Raw genomic sequence first — 23,436 nt, forward strand, 5'->3', positions numbered from 1 at the left:
TTTACAGTACCCATCTTCTTTTACGCAGGGTTCCTGCCGAATATCAGAAAACAAATTCAAACAGGAAATAGTAAAATAATTCAGGCGTAGAAAAACACACTAACTCTTCAGTAAAACACGGTAAAAATGGATAGTATGATTTATTGGCCAATTCTGACAAATGTATACGTGGAAGTTATAGTCGGGTTCAAACATACCACTTACCAGATTAGATGCACCCACAGGATTATTTTTCTTTGAGGTCTCACCTGGGCAGGTGCATCTACAAACCACAGGGCAGAAAGAGACTGATTACAGAGGTTGAGGGGCTGAGGGCGTGACCCTCTTAAACATTCTTTACTTCCTTCCACCCCCCGCGCCCCCCCCTCCCCCCCGCCCCAAGACGTCTTGGCATCACTACATCCGTGGCGACGCCTCCCTTGTGGCGTAGGCTTGCAATAGCCCAGCTTTCGCCCTACACATTTGCGGCTTCCGTGGACACATTAGCAACCAACGCTTTTAGATCCCAGTCGCCTAGCTTTGCCAAGGCGTCAGAGGTCACTTGGAGAGTGTTTTGCCTCGAATGGTTCTCATTTAGAAGGCCATCTCATTCCTTCTGTGGTGCTTTGGAAATTCGCGCCCTCCTCTGGTCCCGGTTCAGGTGCACAGAAACGTCTGGGGGAGGACGCAGGTGCTCAAGAGAGGTGGGGCGGTGAAGGCGCCCGAGTGGTGAACCCAAAGATCGAACCTGCAGACCCAGCGCAAAGTAGAAACTGAAAGTACATTGCCGGCTGATCCTACGGAAGTTATGGGAAAGGCAAAGCGCAGAGCCTGGCCGTGGTGTGTGCCGCCCCCCTTGGGATGGATGAAGCAGCAGGCGCGGCGTGGGTGAAAGGAACCAGCCGCAGAGACCGCCCTACCCCGCACGCGCTCCCAGCAACTCCGCGGAAGACCAGGGGCCTGGCAGCGACTATGGGCGGTGAGAGCTTGCTCCTGCTGCAGTTGCGGTCATCATGACCACGCCCGCCTCCCGCAGACCATGTTCCATGGTAAGGACTCCTATTCCAGGCGCACCGGTTCGCGCGCCCTGCACGCCCGGGGACTCCAGGACGCTTTGCCGGGCCCGGCGCCCAGGAGCGTCCGGGAACAGTCCAGCCTTGCACTTTGGACCTGCCGAGAGCACTGGCTCTGTCACAGGCAGGCGTCAGCCGCGCCTCAGTACCCTGGCCCACAGCCACTTGCACTTGGGACTGCTGCTCCTGGCCGGCTGCGAGAAGCCGTCCCGGACGCCGGCTTTCCGTCCCGAGCCCTAGAGCTGCAGCCTCGGCGCCGCTCAGCGGTGGCAACCAGGTCTCAGAGGTAGCCAGTGGCTCGCCGTCAGTCTTCCCGAGCCAGCGCTGTCCTCGGTCGACCCGGCTCCCAGCCCGCCCTTCCCGTGCTGCTGGCGGCGCCCAGTTACTCACAGGCGCCTGGAGAGGGGCGAGTACCTGGGCTCCTGTAGCTCCGTACTCTCTAGAGAAGTGAAAGCGAAGCTCCCACGGGACGCGCTTTTAAACCCTAAAGGGACAGGTCCCTGGAAAACCCCGTTTCGCCCCCTCAGTGAGGCTGGGAGTTTCCGACTGGGGCTGTACCTCGTGCCCTTTGCTGGGAAACCGAGTCCTTGAGCTGGCACCGAGAAGGGCGAGTTTCGGGTTTTTGTTTTTTCCTATATGGGTACTCCTTGGAGGAGGCAGGATTAAATAGGCAAAAGTTCAAATTCTAGGCTTTTGCTAGGATCCGATATATTTTATTTGTGCGGACTACGGACAGAGAGTAAAAAGGACAAGGGCAGAGCTGAGTCGAGGGACCGGGATTCCGGTGGCAGCCATATGGCCAAGGAAAAGAGCCAGAAAGTTTACTGGAAGGGGAAAAAGGAGAAGACGAGATGTGAGGGGCGAAGATCTGTTGAGGGAAATTAGAATGCTTTATAGTGAATACTTCCTCAAGCAAAAAAAGACGGGTGGGGGAGGGTGCGGGAGTAGGGAGCAGTTTGCTCTTCCGTTTGATGCCTGGTCTGTGCGCTTTCCAGGCTACACCGTTAGATCAAAGGAGCCTTTCCTTCCTCTCTCGTAGGTGTTAAAGAATCAAGAATTGGCATAGCGAAGAAGTACCAGATCAGTACCAAAATAAAGGGGGTTGTGGGGATAGAGTGTGGAGGACAATTATGGAAAAAGATTTGTAATGGGTGCCGTCCAGAAGTTCAGCATAGAATTAGAAATTAGGTATATCCCTGCCTTCCTTACAATGCCATGGATCGCCTGCAATTCTTTCTTTCTTATTGCTCTTGGTTCTAATCCCTGCATCACCTCTGATTTTAAGTGGAGAGGTTACAAAGAGAAAAGAAAAGAAATGGAAGCTAGGGTATGCATTATTAACAGGGAGATTTATTTCCTGAAGTGTATCTATATTGTTCATTTACCATAAGGTATTATTAGCAAACAATAGAATAGAAAACTGAACTTCTCATAATGTGTGGCTTTTGCATTTTGTTCCAAGAGATTTCACTGGAAGCTTAAGGACAGAGTTACTGTAAGGAGGGTTTTTTGTTTTGTTTTGTTTGTTTGTTTTTTGTTGTTTTTTTGCTATTTGTTTTGGGAGTTGAAGTCGTTGAGACCCTACTATGTGGTTCTCAACTATGCTGTCTAGTTTAGGTAATGTAATCACATTTGAGGGGCAAAAGTGGAATAGTAATAAAGACAGGGAACCGAGAAAGATGAGAAAGCCTGAACAGGTACACAGGACAATCACACATGGTACTGCATTGATATTTCCATATCTGAAACAAAAATGAAAAGGCTATTTTATAGGACCAAGTTACATGTCATATTCACACTCATGCACATGAGATTATTTTCTAGGATCTCACCTCTGACACATAACCTAGTGTAATAAGAACAAATATTTAATGTCTGTTTTCTGAAATAAGAGTGTATTATTGTACAGTATTTCAGAGCTTGGCCAGGAAGCACCTTAGTGAGGTTCATGTGGGAAAAGATGGGTTTTTGTACATTCCCCCTAACTACACACACACACTTTTTTTTTTGTAGCAAGCAGTGTAGCTCGGTGGCTAAAAGCTGAGTTTCTAAATTCTTCACTCTTCACAAAGTTGCTTTGTTCCTCAGATTCTCCATCTGCAAAACTGAGTAACTGGTAGTACTTACCTACAGAAGTGGTTATGAGATTAAATGAAATATTGTATGCAGTATCATAGGACAGCTGCAGAAATGTCTTTAAGGGTTTATCATGGGATTTGTGGATAGAGTTTACAGTGCAATCTTAATATTGGCTGTGGCAGATATTAGATTTCTTTAGCTGTAATCAAACTTATGTTTGTAACCTTAACGAGATGATTTCCATACAGCAGATGGTTTTCTGTTTATTAATTTTTTGTTTGCTTTATTGCACCAATTTGCTTGCGCCAGTTGTTCATATTAAAGGCAAGTCTTATATATTCAGATAATGTTTTCTGTTTCATCCTGAATGTCTTTTGAGTACTTTTTTTTAATTCCCAGTGAAAATGGGTCTATGAAATGTTATAATGGATATTAAATAAGCACTTATTGGTCTTAAAGACTGATGAAAGATTGGATTTGATACACAGTAGAAACTAATTTTTTCTAAGTTTATTTATTTATTTTGAGAGAGAGGGGCACAGAGAGAGAATCCCAAGCAAACTCCATGCTGTCTGCACAGAGCCCGACTCAGGGTTCAATCTCATGAACTCTGAGATGATGACCTAAGCAGAGATCCTGACCTGAGCCAAGATCAAGAGTCAGACGCTGAAACCACTGAGCCACCCAGGCTCCTCTGTAGAAACTAATTTTTTTACGTTCACTTTGACCCCATAATTTATACAGCTGAGGATTGAATGTATTATTTGGCTTAAATTAAAAACCAACAAGAATTTTTTAGACAGTCATCATTCTGGTTTGACCAAATTCCCTACTGAAAACAAATTCTACAGTTTCAATCCCTTCAGGAAATCTAAAGACAATTCCACAGGCCCAAGCTTGCCTTGCATTATTCCTTATGGTTTGTCTTTTCTGTAACCTGAAGAAAAGTTCAGGGTTGGGAAAAGGGTGCATATCTATGTATAACCTGAAACAAAACAGAATAAAAGCAGAGATTGTTTCCTGTTGTGACAACGATGTCAAAAGCGTGCTCACACGAGGCAATATTAATATGTTTACTCTCTATATGGTGTGGAGAAAAGACTTCAATTGCAGACCAAACTGCAAATTGTTAATTCGAGAGGTGGGAACCTGAGAGATGTGAGTCTGAAGCCCTGGGTGTGTTTGCAGTATTGTCCAGAGGTGATGTCAAGTCTAAAGAAATGCCTTATTTGGATGGCCAGGGGGATTCTTAGAATTACGGTGCTTGAAAGTTGAATGAGACGTTGAGAGATGATTTAGTCTAAAGATTTCCTTTTACAAGTCAGTTAAACGAGACTTAAAAGATGCTGTCATTCAATCAGTCTCACAACACGTTGTCATACAACCCCTTGTCAGAGCAAGACAAAACTCCCAAGTTTCCATACTCCAAACCCTCTGTGTTTTGTATTGCTCTAGTCCCTCTGGAGCTAAGCTGTTTAACAACAGCAACAAAAGACACTGTTTACAGACAAGGCAAATTATGTTTCAAAACTGAGAAATTAGTTGTAGTACATAAAAATGACTGAGGTTTCTACCAAGCCATCATTGAAAGCCCTGATAAAATGTCATTCAATGAATAACTGAATTGATATGAATTTGGGGAGCACTAATTACTGAAAGTTAGGGTGAAGAGGACACAACACATACTGCTCATAGAAAGTAAAACGGCCTCCTTTATTAAAACATGAAAGGTGGACGTTTGAAATAACATTCATGTTAAATAGTAAAAATGTCTCTTTTTTCATTAGTATTTAATTATTTTATTATATTCCCCCTAAATTGTATGCTGTATAGCTTCTCCTTATCATCTACTCTTTCCAAATACCTTTGGGACACCTGTAAAACGACAGAAAAAATGAAATTTGGCTGTATGCAATCTATACAAATCCAGTATATTTAGTGAATAAATAGCAATTGATTATTGTTTGAGAATCTTCAGGATGCAGGAACATTAGTACAAGAGAGAGGCAAAGCTGTGTAATATTACACAGAGATGGGTTTCATTCAGAGGACTAATGTAATTACATGTTATTAAAAGATTATGGCCATTTCTGATAAAATGCTGGTGAGGCAGTAAACTCAGATTAGAATCTGGACCTGGGACCTACTATCTGATTTTTACAAAAAAAAAATTTGCAGGACTCTTTTGATCTTTACAGATAATGTATGTAAGGTAACAAAGTGCTTGGCACATGATAGGTACTCAAAAATAACTATCGTCATCATCATTATTCATCTCCTATGTGAATTTTGCCTTAACGCATATAGACACTTAGCGGCAGAGCTATGAATACATTACGTGTCTCATTTTGCTTCTCTTACCTTGTCAAGTGTCCATGATATATGAAGATGAGATATAGGATTCATATTTGTTGTTACACCTGCTATTTAGCCCAGTTCCACTATTTGTAAAAATCTGGGTCACTAATAGCATATAATTTATTGGGGAGTGCTATTGATTTTTATATGACAGATAATGATATGATAGATGATAATGTTATTGGGAACTTTATGATGTATTTAACAGTGTTTAGATTGTCATAATATTAGGTCCTTGGGTTCCAAGGAGTATTGTTTGTAGTACTACTCCGAAAAGGCACAGATATGAAATGTCTTGCAGTCAACAAGTACAATTAAACTTCATTTGGAAATTCACAGGAAATATATTGTCAACTTAGGTCAAAAGTTTGCAGAAAGATGCAAACAAGACATTTTCACAGGCTTACGAAGAATAAGTCTGTATATGACCAGATTTTAATGTCTCTGGGAATAACTGGCTTTCCATCAGTGCATTATTACTGTCTGAAATGATAACCATTTTTAATTTCATTCCTTTTGTTTAGATGATTGTCTCTAACTGGGAAGGCTTACCCAAAATAGATATAAATCATTAGCTAACAGGGTGTGAATTTATTTATTGTTTTTTTTTTTTTTTTAACATGTCAAGAAGCTAGATAGAACTGTGTTTGAAGGAGTCTCTGGGCACTTAGAAACTGAAAAGATAAAATGTCAAAATATAAATGCCAACTTTGTCACAGTTCTGGGAAGGGTAAACCCTTTAAGGTCCAGTATTAAAAAGAAAGAATGTAATTACAGTGCAGAACCTTCTGCACTGCTGCCTCCAGAAGCAGCTGGATACCTGGGCAACCATCAAGGTTTACATAAATATACATGCCACAAATCATAAAATTTCAAAAAATTTTAATCGTTTTTTTTACCTATAGTTTGTTTACCTGTAGATGCTTTTTTTGTAGAAATGTTCAACATAAACTGAAATTGAATAAACTGATTTATACCCTAGAGTGTTTTTCAGAGGCAAAGAGGCTGCTTTCATCACGCCTGTTCGGCACTTTTCCAAAGAGTAATTTTTAAATAAAAAAGTAAAAGAAATCTGAACTCTAAAATGTAATCTTACTTTGGCTGTTACATAATACTGAATTTTAGGGTTCTTCCCACACTATCCAAAAGCCAAGATGCATTTTAAAAACTTACTAGAAATAAATGGTCAGTCTGGGGTGCCTGGGGGGTGCTGAGTTGGTTAAGCGTCCGACCCTTAATTTTGGCTCAGATCATGATCTCACAGTTCGTGGGATACGCCCCATGCGGAGTTCTAGCTGAGAGCTTGGAGTCTGCTTGGGATTTTCTCTCTCTCTCTCTCTCTCTCTCTCTCTCTGCCCCTCCCCGGCTTGTGCTTGCTCTCTCTCTCTCAAAATAAATTTAAAAAGAAAGATAGAAATGGTCAGGCCAATTGAAACAACACAATCAAACTATATAATATGACGTATAACATTTAGCTTATTCTTACTCACTGTTCAATTTAGTTTCTTTTAGGTATATCTTTGGAATTCCTCCCCTGATCCTTGTTCTGTTGCCAGTAGCATCATCTGATTGTGATATTGAAGGTAAAGACGGAAGAGAATATCAGCACATTCTAATGATCAGCATCAATTACTTGGTATGTGCTTGTTTGTTTTTCTCACATTTTAACAGTTTTATATTCAAGTATCCATCTGTATTCCTTGGAAGAAAGTGGAATAACTAAAGAGCAAAATTTAATGAGCTACTAAGTACATATTTTTATAGTTGGCATCATTATATCCTTTTAAAATAATTCCTTAGTAGACCTTCAGATTCCCACCACTATCCATTTCAGCCCAGTTCCATTCACTACTAAATTTCTTATAAGCATAATTTAGCATAACTATCTGCATTTCCTCACTTCCTGATGACAGTCAGTCACTGTAGAACACTATAATAGAAAAGGGAAAATAACAGAATACAACATTAAAAAATTATCATGAAAAGAGGTATATAGTTATTTTATCTGACTGTGTGTACATGCATATGTATTATACAGATATTTTTATACCCATGTATATAAGTAACTTGCTGTGAATTAATTTTTTAATTTACTGTGGACTTTTTTTTATAATATATTTTATATTTTAGAGCAGTTTTAGGCTTGCAGAAAAGTTAAACAGAAAGTAGAGAATTCCCACATACTCATTCTTCCTCTGTACAATTTCCCTTATTATTAACATCTTGCATTTGCGTGGTACATTTGTTAAATTGATGAACCAATATTGATACATTATTATTCATTAAGGTCCATAGTTGACATGAGGGTTCACCTTTTCTGTTGTCCAGTGCTTTGGGTTTTAACAAATGCAGTATCATGTATCCACCATTACAGTATCAGAAAATAGTTTCAGTGCCCTTAAAAATCCTTTGTGCTCCACTGATTCATCCCTCCCTCCTTCCCTCCACTTGAATCCATGGCAATCATCAATCTGCTTATGGTCTCTGTAATTTTGCCTTTCTAGGATGTCATATAGTTGGAATCATGCAGAATGTAGCTTTTTTAGACTGGATTTTTTCACTTGGCAATGTATATTTAAGGTTACTCCATGATTTTTTTTGTGTAAGTGTTTGGCTTAATAGCTCGTTTCTTCTTTTGCTGAATAAAATTCCGTTGAATGGATATACCACATTTGTTTCTCCATTCACTGATTGAAACACATGTCTTGGTTGCTTCCCATTTTGGGCAATTATGAATAAAGCTTCTATAAGCATTCATGTACAGGGTTCTGTGTGGACATATGTTTTCAATTCATTTGGATAAATATCTAGGAGAGTTATTGCTAGATCATATTGTAAGACTGTCTTTAGTTTTATATAAAACTGTCAAAGGGTCCTCCAAAATGACTATACCATTTTGCATTTTTACCAGCAATGGATGAAAGCTCCTGATGCCTCGTATTCTCACCAGCATTTGGTGTTGTCAGTGTTTTTAATTTTAGCCATTCTAATAGGTGTGTGATGGCATCTCATTGTTGTTTTAATCAAGTTCCCTAATATCGTAACATGTTGAACATCTTTTCATACGTTTATTGCCATCTGTACATATTGATCGATGAAGTATCTGAACTCACATCTAAACTGACATCTTAAAAATATTAAATCCTATTGCGAAATATCTTTCCATTTATTTAGAGCTTTCTTTGATTTCTTTCATCAGTTTGATATTTGTCCTCCTATAGATCCTGCTTACATTTTCTCTGATCTGTATCTAAGTATTCCATATTTATGGTGTTATTGTAAATAGCGTTATGTTTTGAATTTCAAATTCCAATTGTTCATTGCAGATATGTAGGAAAGCAATTGACTTTTGTATATTATCCTTGTATCCTGAAACCTTACTGTAATCACTTTACTAGCTCCAGGAGGAAAAATCCTTTGGGATTTTTTACACAATTATGCCACCTACAAAAAATGAATTTTTTGACAATTTAAGAGCTATATCAACATAATCAGATGTGTTGATTTAACAGATAATCAGTTCTTGAAGCCCCAAATGGCAAAGGAGAACCCTCTCAAATGTTCATGAGTTGGGAGAAATTGTCTAATCTGCCCCCTCCTGCCATTCCTTATCATCCTCTCCACATGCTTATACTAAAGTAGCACGTGACACATAGAGAAAATCATTGTTCTACCTCTTAGAGGGATATGGGAAATTCAAGATAATATTGAACAGGAACCACAGAGGTCCCTGATTTTTCTCATTGACAAGGAAAAAAAATGTACACTAAATGGTAATTATAGCATTTTATATTTCATTCATTTTTGACACGACATTTTCTGCATTAATGCTACTAAATTAATGTCTTTGAGTCAAGATAATGCTTTTATTAAGTTTTATTATCTGGGCAAGGAATCAACTAGTATTGGTCCTACATTTATAAATAACTATTATGTGTGTAAAACTGCAAAAAAAGAAAAAAATGCTACTAGCAATCCAAAAGGAGAGTTTTATCTACCAGATTCATAGCACATTTTTCCTGGAAATTTAGAGGAGCTTATCTCATTAAACCACACAGCAGCAACAAGAGCAACAGCAGCAGCAATGATGCTATTTAAACAAAGCAAAATATGGCTACTCTTCTTAAGAGATTAATTCACAAGACATGGAAGAGTGTATGAACTAATCAATTCCAGTGAATAGTGCCATGATAATCTCGAGAAAGCTGTTTGTAAATGTGAGGTGATAAATCAGAAGGAAGGAGAAAGAATTCACAAAGAATTATTCATATCAACATGAAGACTATTCATTCACTCAGTGTCTACTAGACGCTTTGTGGACATTACTGGGTTTGAGTCTCAGGGACACCATAATAATACTAATATTTACGAAATGTTGGTTATGTTCCAGGTGCTAGCCAAATAAACAGTATGCCTATAAGAAAGGTGCTTTTATCACATTTATTTCACAGAGGAAGAACCTGAGGCTTGGGGCGCCCAGTTTGTGTCAGAACCCGGATATGAGCCTCTGCTGTTAACCAGCACACTCACCTGCCTCTTGATAGCAATTATCTGTGTTAGCGTATTCATGAAGCAAACATCTATTTGGAGACTGCTATTATGGAAAACCTTTCTGTGGGGTGAAGTGGTGGGGGCTTCAGGGTAGATATAATGATGGACTAGGTATGGACCCTTTTTTAAAGAAGCTTTCATTTGGTGATGGGTTAAGTCTTGGTGTGAAGTATGCAACTTGCCTACTTCATATGGAGCGGCTGCCATACTGTCATTCAAAACAAACAGACTGGTTGCGAGCTAGATTTGGGAATCAGAAGATATAAGCTGGGTTCTCTGAGGAGGAGAATAGATTAGCGTGGCCCTAGGAGAGAGAACATGCTGTGGGATAGTGCACTGATCTCCAGACTTTAGACAGTACACTCGTTAGTAAAATTTTTGGAGCCTGCACTACAAATACACATTTAGCATTTATTTACATATTAGAGCATTTCATAGTATCTTTTTCATACATTAAGATATATATATATATATATATATGTATGTATCAGAAGAAAATTTACAAAGGATGAGATAAAAACCACATGTAGATAGGATTTCTAAAATTTTCTTCCCACACAGCAGTGGGCCCTGCACTGTCAGCACAAAGACTGATGTTGGGCTTGAACTCATCAACCGTGAGATCGTGATCTGAGTCGAAACCAAGTCCGACGCTTAACTGACCAAGCCACCCAGGTGCCCTCACATACCTTATCTTATTTGAGCTTCACAATATCCCTATGAGGTGATAATAATAATAATAGTAATAATAATAATAACTAATACAAATACAAGGTTTACAATGTGCCAGTGCTGCTGTGAGCACTTTCTGTGTATCAACTTATATGATTCTTAAAACACCTCTAGTAATGGGGAAACTGAGACCTGGATCACATAGGTAGAAAGTGGCAACACTGGAAATCAAACCCCAGCAATCTGGTTCCAGAAAATATACTCATTATTGTGAGGAAAAACAGAAAATAGCTCTGCTATTGTTTTGGCTATTTCAGGTCCTTTGCAATTTCATATGAATTTTAGAGTCAGCTTTCCATTTTTAGGAAGAAGTCAGTCAAGAGTCTGATAGGGATTTTGTTGCACCTGCAGCTAAATGTGAGGGCTTTGTCTTTTCAACAATGCATAACAGTGCTTCTGATTCATGAACACATGAACGTGGGATGATTTTCCTTTTATTTAGATCTTCAATTTCTTTGAACAAATATTTTGTATTTTTCAGACTGTAAGCTTTGAGCTTTTTTTTGTTAAATGTATTCCTGGGTAATTTATGTGTCTTTGATGCACTTGATATTGTTAATGGGATTGTTTTCTTAATTTCATTTTAAAATTGTCTGTGGTTCTTAACCCAGTACTCCTTGTACACTTACCTAAGTTTATATCTTATTTCCCCATACTAGTCAGTAAGTATCTTAAGGACAGTTTATGCTTGATTTATCTTTGTATCCCATAGAATGTTTAACAGAGTACCTTGCATATAGCAGTTTTTCATAAGTAACTATATGAATTATAATAATATATGATAATAATAAATGAATTCAAAATCAGTACCATAAGTTAATGAGAACCCAGACCTTGTTTCAAATAGGCTAGAAGTCTCTTTACTTGAACATCTGTTTCTTTGGAAATTTGTTATGAATCAAATGTCAGGTACCTTCCTGATATTCAGTCTGAACTAGTTTGAGATGGTGAATACTGTTGTGTTTTTTCCATAAAAAAATATTTTGCCTAAACATGATTCATATGGTTGAGTTACATAACTCTTAGTCACCAAAACAGAGGCTGATAAAAAATAAAAAGGCTGCTAGATATGGTCACATACTTTCTAGGAATGAGTCAGTCTGATTATAGGCACATGAAGGGCTGTTCTTTATTGTAAGTTATTAAGTTATAAAATGTGAATAGGTGATAACTGGCTTTACAATTTCCAATGTCCTTAACTCCATCTCCATCTTTATTTGAGGGGCCTTCACGGATTCAACTTCCGTCTTTGCATACATAGATGGCCCTAAGGTTTACACCCCTTTCATAAACTTTAGCACCATTTAATTTAAATGTCAATTAGAAGTCTTTACTCAGATGTACTGTACTGGCACATCATGCGTAACAGAAAACTAATTATCATCACTTTTCACCTGTTCCTGCTTCTACATTCTCTATCTTAGGTAACATCATTTGCATTTGCCCAGTCTATCAGTGTTGAAAGCCTGGAATTATCCCTGGCGCCCTCACTCCTTCATTTCATCCATCACAGATTATTATACCTCCTTAACACCTGTTTAAGTCATTCATCTATTGACTTCCACTAGTATAATTTTAGATCAGGCAGTCCTCGAACATCACTGAGATGGCTTCCATAGCCATCAGGAGGTTTCCCGCTGTATGATCTCCCCGCCACCAGAGTGCATCTGTCCTCTTTGCTGGCACCTTGTTATCTTTCCATAATTCAAACCTGATACACTCTCTCTCCTTTTCAAAAAGCTCTTTAACATTTAAAAATCTCTCTCACCTGATACCAATTAGACTTTGATCTTGCATTTCATTTCATTGGTTTGCTGATAAAGGTAGCCAAGAAAATAAATGATCAAAGTCTTGTCAAACATCACCTTATAAACATGTCTAAATATGTTTAAAAACTGTTATTAACAGAAGAAAAAAGATTTAAAGGAGCTAAAGTAAACCTTAAATTAGTTCTTTTTATATCAGATTATGCTAGAAGATAAATTCTCTGTGTATATAATTTAGCAGTCTGACTGAATCAGTTGCAATTTAACAAGAGAAGTTAGCTTTTAAGAGGCCAGTCTTTTTGTTCTATTAATGCTTTATTTTAGTTATAAAAATAAAATCAAAATGCACTACTTCAAAGAAAGATTTTCTGAGTGGATTTAAAAAAAAAAAGGAAAAAAAAAAGGCCCAACTATATGTTGTGTACAAGAAACATACTTTAAGTATAAAGATATACATAGACTAAGAGTAAAAAGATGGAAGATGATATGCCATGTTAACACTAAACAAAAGAAAGCTGAAGTAGCCATGTTCATTTCAGGCAAAGCATGCAGTAAGGAAGATTATCAGTAAGGCATTAAATAATAATAAAGAGGTAAATTCTTTAGGACAGCATAACAATATTTAACGTGTATGTGCCTAATAACAGCATCAACATTTGTGAAGCAAAAACTGGTAAACTGCAAGAAATAGATACATCTGTTATTATAATTGAAGACTTCAACACCCCTCTATCAGTAATTGACAGATTCAGCAGATAGAAAATCAGTAACCATATAGTTGAACTGAAAAGCACTATAAAAACTGGACCCAACTGACATTTATAAAATACTTCATCCAATAACAGCACGATACACATTTTGGGCAAGGTGACATGGAATATCATTGGAATATCAATATCCAGGTCTGAACATATTCTGGGTTATAAAACACATCCTAACAAACTTTTAGCATATAGAAATCATGTGAAGTATGCTCTCAAACTAAAACATAATTGTAATTAAACTGGAAATCAATAACAGAAAGATAGATGGAATATTTGGAGTTTAAACAACATTTTAGATAACATATAGGTCAAAGAAAAAGTCTCAAGAAAAATTTAAGAATATTTTGAACTAAAGAGAAAATATACATTACCAAATTTGTTGGACACAGTGAAAGCAGTACTTAGAGTACTGAATTCATATATTAGAAAAGAAGAAAGATGTAAGTCAGTCATTGAAGCTTCCATATTAGGAAAATAAAAAGAGAACAAATTAAAACTAAATTAATCAGAAGAAGAAAGATAATGAGAATTAAAAAAGTAATTCAAAACAAGAAATTAATAGAGAAAATTGGTGAAATCAGAATCTGGTTCTTTGAAAAGATCAATAAACTTGGTAAACTTTTCTCTAGCCAGGCTAACCAATAAGATAAGAAAGGCACAAATTACACATATTAGAAATAAAAGAAAGAACACCACTACTAATACCATGGATATTAAAAGGATAATAAAAGAATATTATTGTGATGGTTAATTTTATGTGTCAGTGTGGCTAGGCTATAATACACACCCACTTGGTCCAGTAGCAACATAAATGTTGCTGTGAAGGTATTTTTTAGATGTCAACATGGAAATCCATAGACAATGAAGAAAACAGATTATCCTTCATGATGTGGGTGATACTCATTTGTTACGGACTGAATGGCTGTATTCTACAAAAATTCATATATTTAAGCCCTTAACCTCCAATGTGATGATCTTATTGGGAGGTGGGACTTTGGGAGGTAATTAGGTTCAGATGAGGTCATGAGGGTGGAGCCCCCATGATGGGATTAGTGCCCTTAGAAAAGCAGGAGAGATACCAGAGCTTTCTCTCTCCACCATATGAGGCCACAGTGAGATGATGGCTCTCTGCAAATCTGGAAGAAAGTTCTCACCAGGCACCAAATTGACTGGCACCTTGATTTTGGACTCTCCAGCCTCTAGAACTGTGAGAAATAAACATCTGTTGTTTAAGTCACCCAGTCTATGGTATTTTGCTATAGCAACCTGGGCAAACTAAGACATCATTCAATGTTCTGAAGGCTGTAAGAAAAAACACTGAATTCTCCCAAAGAAGAAAGAATTCTGCTTTCAGACTCAAGACTACAACATCAACCTCCCTGGGCTTCCAGCCTACTGGCCTATCCTGTAGATTTTGAGCTTGCCAGCCCCCACAATCAAATCAGCCTATTCCTTAAAATACCACCCCCCCCCCCCACACACACCTCTTTCTTCCCCTCCCTCCCTCTCCCTCCCTCCCTGTCTCTCTCTCCTACTCCTTATCTATCTATCTATCTATCTATCTGTCTGTATCTCCTATTGGTGGTTCTGTTTCTCTGGAGAACCTTGACTAATACAATTATGAACAACTCTATGGACACAAGTTCGATAATTTTGATGAAGGCACCAGTTCCTTAAAAGACACAAATGATAAAAACTCACACAAGAAGAAATAGATGACATGGATAAGACTATTTATTAAAGAAATTGAATAAGAATTGATAACTTTTCAGAATACAAAATGCCAGATCCAGATGGTTTCACTGGTGAATTCTACCAAACATTTAAGTAAGAAAGTATACCAGTATTCTACAAACTCTTTCAAAAACAGAAACAGAGGGAATACTCACCAACTCATCTATGAGGCCAGTATCACCCTAATACCAAAATCTGACAATGACACTGCATGACACGAAAGCTGAAGGTAAATATTTCCATGAACAGATGGGGAAAAAATACCTTAACAAAACATCAACAAATTAAGTCCAATGATGTATTAAAATAATTAAACATCATGACTATGTGGGATTATTCCAAGTATGCAAGGTTGGGTCAACATTTGAAAATCGATTAAAGTATAATATCAACAGATTTTAAAAAATCATGATCATATCAATAGATGCAGAAAAAGGATTTGACAAAATCCAACGGGGATTCATTACAAACACTCTCAGAAAACTATGACTAGAAAATAATTTAAGCAAACTTATAGAATTCATTTGCAAAAATCCTACAGGTAACATCATATTTAATGGTGAGAAATCAGATACTTTCCCTTAAGATTAAGAACAAGTTAATGATGAAGGGTCTCTTGAGTGGCTCAGTCAGTTAAGCAGCTGACTCTGGTTTTGGCTCAGGTCATGATCTGAGTGGTGAGTTTGAGACACATTAGGCTTTGCACTCACAGCACAGAGCCTGCTTCGGATCCTCTATTTCCCTCTCTCTGCCCCACCCCCACTCGCACTCCTGCTCTCTCTCTCTCTCTCTCTCTCTCTCTCTCTCTGTCTCAAAAGTAAGATGTGGTATGTATATACAATGGAATACTGCTCGGTGATGAAAAATGAATTCTTGCCATTTTTAACAACGTGGCTAGAACTGGAGGGTATTATGCTAAGTAAAATAAGTCAGTCAGAAAAAGACAGATATCGTGTTTTCACTCATATGTGGATCCTGAGAAACTTAACAGAAGTCCATAGGGAAAGGGAAGGAAAAATAAGTTACAAACAGAGAGGGGGGCAAACCATAAGAGATTCTTAAATACAGAGGGTTGATGGAGGTGCGGAGTTGGGGGGTGGGGAAAATGGGTGATGAATATTGAGGAGGGCACTTGGGATGAACACTGGGTGTTGTATGTAAGTGATGAATAATGGGAATCTACTCCTGAAGCCAAGACTACACTGTATACACTGTATGTTAGCTAGCTTGACAATGTATTATTTTAAAAAAGAAGAAAAAAAGGTTAAAAAATTTTAAAAGGACAAGTTAATGATATACCCTCTTATCACCCCTGTTCAGTATTATTCAAGAAGAACTAGTTAATACAATAAAATAAGAAGAGAAAATAAAATATACTCAGGGGAATTAAAATGGTTTGTGTTTACTGGTGACATAATTATCTTCATAGAAAATTTAGAATAACCAAAAGAGCTCCTGGAAATAATAAGCAATTACAGCAAGGTTGCAGGTTACAAAAAGACAAAAGACAATTGCTTTTTTATATACCAATAAATGAACAATTGCATTTGAAATTACAACACTACTTACATAAGCATAAAAGAAATTAAATACTCATGGATATATCTAATAAAATATGTATAATATATATATGAGAAAAACTATAAAACCCTAATTATCAAAGAAATTGAAGAAGAACCAAATAAATGGAGATTTATGTCATGTTCATGGGTAGGAAGCCTTAATATTGTTAAGATGACAATTCTTCTAACTTGATCAAAGCATTTCAGTCAAAATATAACAAGTTATCCTGTGGATCTCAAAAACCTGATTCTAAATTCACATGGAATGTCAAAAGACCCAGAATTGTCAACACAATATTGAAAAGGAAAACAAAGTGTCCTGACATTGTCCAAACTCAGGACTACTATAAACCTAGAGTAATAATAGCAGTGGGTTATTGGTGAAATAATAGACTAATCAGTAGAACAGAATAAACAGCCCCAAAGAAACCAACACTAATATAGAGAATTGATCTTTGACAGAGGATCAAAGCCGATTCAGTTGGAGAAAGGATAGTCTTTTCAACAAATAGACCTTGTAGCTTTGACAAAAATTGACTCAAAGTATAAAGTAGTCCTAAATGTAAAACACAAAACTATATAACTCATAGAAAATAAAATAGGAAAAAAAATCTAGGTAAACTTGAATTTGGCGATAACTTTTTAGATACAATACTCAACAGTGCAACCCATGAAACAAACAAACAAACAAAAAACTGAGATTGGACTACATTAAAATTAAATCTCTGCTGTGAGAAAGACACTGTTAAGAGAATGAAAAAACAAGCCACAGACTGGGAGAAATATTTGCAAAACACATATCTGATAAATATCCAAAAAATTATTAAAACTCAACAACAACAACAACAACAACAACAAAACAACTTCATAAAAAAGAGGCAAATACCGGACTAGACACCTCACCAAAGAAGATAATACACATAGGAAATAAACATAGAAGAAGATGCTCAAGATCATGTCATTAGGGAATTGTGAACTAAAACAGTGAGATAGCACTACACACCCGGTGAATGACTAAAATCTGTCATGACTAAAATGACTAAAAACAGTCACACATCAAATGCTGACAGAGATGCAGCGCAACAAGCGCTCTTATTCATTACCAATGGGAGTGAAAACTGATACAGCTATTTTGGAAGACAGTTTGGCAGTTTCTTACAGAGTTAAACATAGTCACACCATGTAATCATGATTCTAGGTAGTTACCCAAATAAGTTGAAAATGAATGTCCGTGCTAAAACTGTCATGTTAATGTTTATAAAGGTTTTATTTACTCATAATGGCCCAAAATGGAAGCAACTACATCATGCTTCAACAGGTGAATGGATAAACAAAGTGTGGTACCTAGATTCAGTGGCATATAATCAGTGATAAAAAGATATGAGCTATCAGGCCACAAAAGGACATGACGTTATCTTAAATGCATATTGTGTAAAAGAATTCAGTTAAAGGGCTACATACCTTATGATTCCAAGTATACACCATTCTAGAAATGGCAAAACTATGGAGAAAGTAAAAAGATCAGTGGTTGCCAGGGGGTGGGGAAGGAGGAAGGTAGAAATGAATGGGTGATGCACAGAGTAATTAGAGCAGTGAAACTATTCTATATGACACAGTAATGGTGGATACATGACATACATTTGTCAAAATAGACTTTATTCCATAAAGAGAGAACCCTAATGTAAACTATGAACTTAAGTTGATAGGAATGTAACCATACTGATTCATGAAGTCTAACAAAGATACCACACTAATGCAAGACATTAATAAAGGGGAAATGATGGATAGAAGGAGTGGATATATTTGAACTGTGTCCTTTTTTCCAAGTTTTTCTGCAAGCCTAAAACTGTTCTAGAAATAAAGTTTATTAAGGGGCGCCTGAGTGGCTCAGACGGTTAAGCATCCGACTTCAGCTCAGGTCGTGATCTTACAGTCTGTGAGTTCGAGCCCCACGTCAGGCTCTGTGCTGGCAGCTCGGAGCCTGGAGCCTGCTTTGGATTCTGTGTCTCCCTCTCTCTCTCTGTTCCTCCCCTGCTTGTGCTCTATCTCTCTCTGTCTCTCAAAAATAAATAAATGTTTTAAAAATAAAAAATAAAGTCTATTAAAACAAAGCAAAATTCATTCATTCATTCATTCATTAAAAAATAAAAGAAGGCTAACAGTACTTATTTTATGGCTACAAACTTTCCAAATCCAACATCCTTTTGTATGTACAACTAGTTGCTGGGGAGGAAATAATTATATTTCCAAAGACAGTTTCCTGGGCAAAATGAGATTAAGAACTCAACCTCTTATATTTTGAGGCCCAATGAAAATAGGTTCTTTATGAAGGACTGAATTGTTCCTGGCTGATATCCACTGGCAGGAAGATTCATCATGAGAGAAAGGAGTCTTGACTGGTTAACTGTACTGAACACCAACAAGATACTTACTATTGTTCAAGACATTTGTTAGGAAAAGTTTACTCTGGAGAAGAGTGTAAGGATTGGCATCACTTTTAGATCTGAGTACCCCGCTATTGTAGATCTCTTTGGAGACAATGGTGGGCATACAAGAATGAATTAAATTGTGAATTTGGGACCTCAAGCCTGTGCACAGTTGGAGCATATACACATATATGGACCAGGAAGAACATCAGACTATGTTGCACTGATTTTCTGTGTTGACACCTTATATCCACAACAGAAATTAAAACAGAGAGAAAAAGCATAAGCAGAAAGCTATGGATGGATCACACAGTCCTGTTTCCTTTACATGGAATTTGGAAGGAAACTTAGTCTGTTTGCACTGAATAAACCCTCCACATTCTTGGCTAATTCAGAAAACTGAAAAGAGAGATTTATACAAGTCTAACAAGTGGAAATAGAGCTAGTTTAGTTGGAAAGTTTTTAAAGACGTGACATTCTGACTCCTCTTAGTCTGCTGAAGCGTGTCATACCTGTTTTGAAAACTACTATGATCTCATTACATACAACAAAGAAATGATGTAACATATGTTCTAACCTTCATAGCGGGCTTTAACAGGTGATCACACAATAGAGTCTAAAGGTATATGTATCATTGGTATTCGTGATTTAAAATGTACTGCTGGGGTGAGATGACAGATAGAAGCACATTAAAATGAGCTAAAATTGGGTACCTAAAACCTTACAAAGTATAAAATAGAGAATCAAACTAAGGAAAAGACACTTTTTATGCAAAAAAGTCATTGAAAACTGTCAGCGCCCAAATGAGAAAGATCTTTCAGGAACTCTCACGACTTACAGCATGTCCTAAAACAACACCCCTCCAAAAATGGTAATATAAGTGGTATAGTGGTTTGAATGGTGGCACCTCTATTACACCTGGGATATATAAATGTGATCTTATTTGGAAAAAAGGTGTTTGCAGATATAATTAAGAATCTCAAGGGGCACCTGGGTGGCTCAGTCCGTTAAATGTCCAACTTCGCCTCAGGTCATGATCTCACCATTCGTGAGTTTGAGCAGCCCCACATCAGGCTCCATGCTGACAGTTCAAAGCCTGGAGACTGCTTCGGATTCTGTGTCTCCCTCTCTCTCTCTGTCCCTCCCCCACTTGCGCTCTGTCTCTCTGTCTCTCTGTCTGTCTCAGAAATAAACAAACATTTAAAAATTTTTTTAAAAAATCTCAAAGTCAGATCAATCTGGATTAGGTGGGTTCCAAATCCAATGACAAGTGTCCTTAGAAGTAAAGAATATGAGAAGAGACAAAGAAAAAGCCAGGTAAAGAGAGACAGAGATTGGAGTTATGAAGTTACAAGCTAAGGAATGCCAAGGATTGCTGGTTGCCTCCAAAAGCTAGGAGAGAGGCATGTAACTCTGCTAACCCTTGATTTTGGATTTAGGCCTCCAGAGAATACATTTTTGTTGTTTTAACCTACCCAGTTTGTGAACATTTGTTATGGCAGCTATAGGAAACTCATATAGATGGTGGCAAAAGCGTACATAATTCTGAAAAAGATCTCACTAATAACTCCATCTTGGAAAGAAGCAGTGGAAATATCTGCTGGGGAAAGGCAAGTGAAGCAGATAGAGGACTCCCTGAATATCAAAGTCTCTACAAAAAGCAAAACACCTCACTCTTAATTGGAAGAGAACCTTGAAAGTGAAGTGACCACTCTCTTTCCAAGAAAGGCAGCTCACCAAACCCCCCACAATGGACTTGAAAAGATTGTTATGGAGTAGACAATACCATGACCTCATCTACAAGTACTGAGAAGAGACAGTGTTCTCTGATAGGTGAGAAGGGACATATGAGGTCAAATAAATATCAGCATAGAGTGGTTCCCTATAAACTTAAGATGAAAACAACATGGCTACCCTGCAGAAATATCACAGACAGTAATAAGTCAATTTATGAATAATTATCCCTGAACACCCATCAAATGGGAGAGCAAAATAACCTATGATAGAGGAAAATTTCCCCCAAAATGGCTGAAAAAAATGGAATTAACAAATTAAAGGGGCATATCATGTACTATAAAAAATTGATATAACATGATTGTCAGTGAGTTATATCTTGGTAACGTGATTGAACTTCAAGATAAAGGAAGAATAATTCAAGCATTCAGACAGAAATGGCAAATCAATTTTGGGAAAATCAGAGTGGCTTCAGATTTTTCACATCTAAATGCAAAAGATAATGGAATAATAACCACAAAATTCTGAAGGAAATAAAATGTGACTCAAGAATTTTATACCTAGCCAAGTTATTGTTTATGCATAAAATGCAGAGACAGAAAACTATGCATCAATGCCAAACTGTAGGGGAACAGAGCACTCATAAGCCTTAAAGAAGAAGAAGAAAGGGGCACCTGGGTGGCTGAGTCGGTTAAGCGTCAGACTTCGGCTTAGGTCATGATCTCACAGTTCGTGGGTTCGAGCCCCGCATTGGGCTCTGTGCTGACAGCTCAGAGCCTGGAGCCTGTTTCAGATTCTGTGTCTCCCTCTCTCTCTGCCCTTCCCCTGTTCACGCTCTGTCTCTGTCTCAAGAATAAATAAACATAAAAAAAAATTAAAAAAAAAAAAAAAAGAAGAAGAAGAAGAAGAAAAAAACTACCAGCCACAAAATCCAGCTAGCCAAGAGAAAAAAGGATACAGTAGCAAAAGGTTAATTGATGAGCATAAAATGTACTTTCTTTTAAAATTAGAGTGGTCTCTCCTCTCCCCAAAATATGTTGTATTCTTTTATTTTTTTCATGGTTCTTACTAATATCTGAAATTTTCTTATCTGTGAGGCAGAGGCTTTCTTGTTAATCACTGTATCCCCAGAATCTACAATATTACCCAGCACAGAGTTGACCCCCTCAAAAATATTAATTGACTGACTGAGTGAACATACTTTACTATATTTACATAAAAATCTTAAATGTTAATTTCAAATTGTAGTGTAAAGATGTTGATATGCATTAGTGAAACTGTAAAATTAATATGACTTACATATAAATGACTTACCATATTGACTGTACTCATGACTCCTCACCACTCTTAGTTTATCACTATTAGAACATGTAACCCACCTAATGTCTTGCTTACTGTTGGTGGGCCAGGCAATATCTACAGTTATGCTGCCAGAGTAAAGCACTCCTTTCTGATTCTGCATGATACTTTGTTCCACCATACTTGATTATATTGCTTTGCCTGACATTTTTCTTTAGTAAATCTTCATCTTTGTTCTACCTGTGACCACCCCACTTCAGCTCACTATAATCTCTAAATATAGTCAATCTAGAACTTGGTTCACTCATATTCTCTCATTAATAAAATTTGATGTGTCCTTAGGTTGAAAGTGATATATAAAGTTCAGGCAAGTAATAAGGCAGTTAGAAAATGATGATTTTCATCATTTAGCATCAGCACTGATGATTACAAATTCATATTTGGCACATTTTTAATTGCTGGTTGTTATAATTGTAAGATGTTATATAATCATTACTGCCTATTAACATTAACACTAGTGAGTGATTAAAATCTCCTAAAATGATTAATATGCATACATTGGCAGGTTTGCAATTGGTTTTCCTGATATATGTAAAATAGCAACTTCTGTTCCTTAGTGGTTCAGTTAAACATTCATTAAGCATCTGACAATTGTAATCTTCCAACTCAAAAATGGATCTTATTCTCTCTAAGAGCTCTAGTGACTGAATGGAAAATTACAATTTTAATAGGGCTTTGAAGAATGGTAGGTCTTAAGGAGGCAAATGAAAGAGAATAGAGGACTACTTGAATCAAGTTTGAAGTTCAAGGTTTTCAATGCAATTTTGTATGCACTTATGGAATGCCCGTTAGTGGTTGTATGCAAGCAATTAGATATTGAACATAAGTATAAAAAGACCAGTCTGGCAGAATGGGTTCCAGTACTGTGAAGTTCACAGTTTTGTCATTCTATGAGGCTAGCATTACCTTGATTCCAAAACGAGACAAAGACCCCACTAAAAAGGAGAATTACAGACTAATATTCCTGATGAATATGTATGTAAAAATTCTCAACAAGATACTAGCAGATTGGATCCAACAGTACATTAAAAGAATTATTCACCATGATCAAGTGGGATTTATTCCTGGGCTGCAAGGATGGTTCAATATCCTCAAATCAATCAACGTGATACATCGCATTGATAAAAGAAAGGATAAGAACTATATGATCCTCTCAATAGATGTAGAAAAACATTTGACAAAACACAGCATCCTTTCTCAATAAAAACCTTCCAGAAAGTAGGGATAGAAGGAACATAGCTCAACATCATAAAAGCCATATATGAAAGGCTCACAGCTAATATCATCCTCAATGGGGAGAAACTGAGAGCTTTTCCCCA

At 37.3% G+C, this 23,436-nt stretch overlaps 1 protein-coding gene across 3 annotated transcripts in view; it reads left to right on the plus strand.

Annotated features, from left to right (window-relative positions):
• The first annotated feature begins 758 nt into the window (after window positions 1-758).
• Window positions 759-23,436, plus strand: part of IL7 (interleukin 7) — a 59,691-nt gene continuing 37,013 nt past the window's right edge. For all 3 annotated transcript variants that reach the window (XM_040487537.1, XM_040487538.1, XM_040487539.1), the window contains exons 1-2: window positions 759-1,028; window positions 6,992-7,125. In XM_040487537.1, coding sequence (XP_040343471.1) covers window positions 1,019-1,028; window positions 6,992-7,125 — 144 coding nt within the window. In that variant the 5' untranslated portion in view covers window positions 759-1,018. The remainder of the gene's footprint in view (window positions 1,029-6,991; window positions 7,126-23,436) is intronic.

Source organism: Herpailurus yagouaroundi, unplaced genomic scaffold, assembly GCF_014898765.1.
Source record: "Herpailurus yagouaroundi ecotype Mexico unplaced genomic scaffold, PumYag 165, whole genome shotgun sequence".
NCBI lineage: Eukaryota > Metazoa > Chordata > Mammalia > Carnivora > Felidae > Herpailurus > Herpailurus yagouaroundi.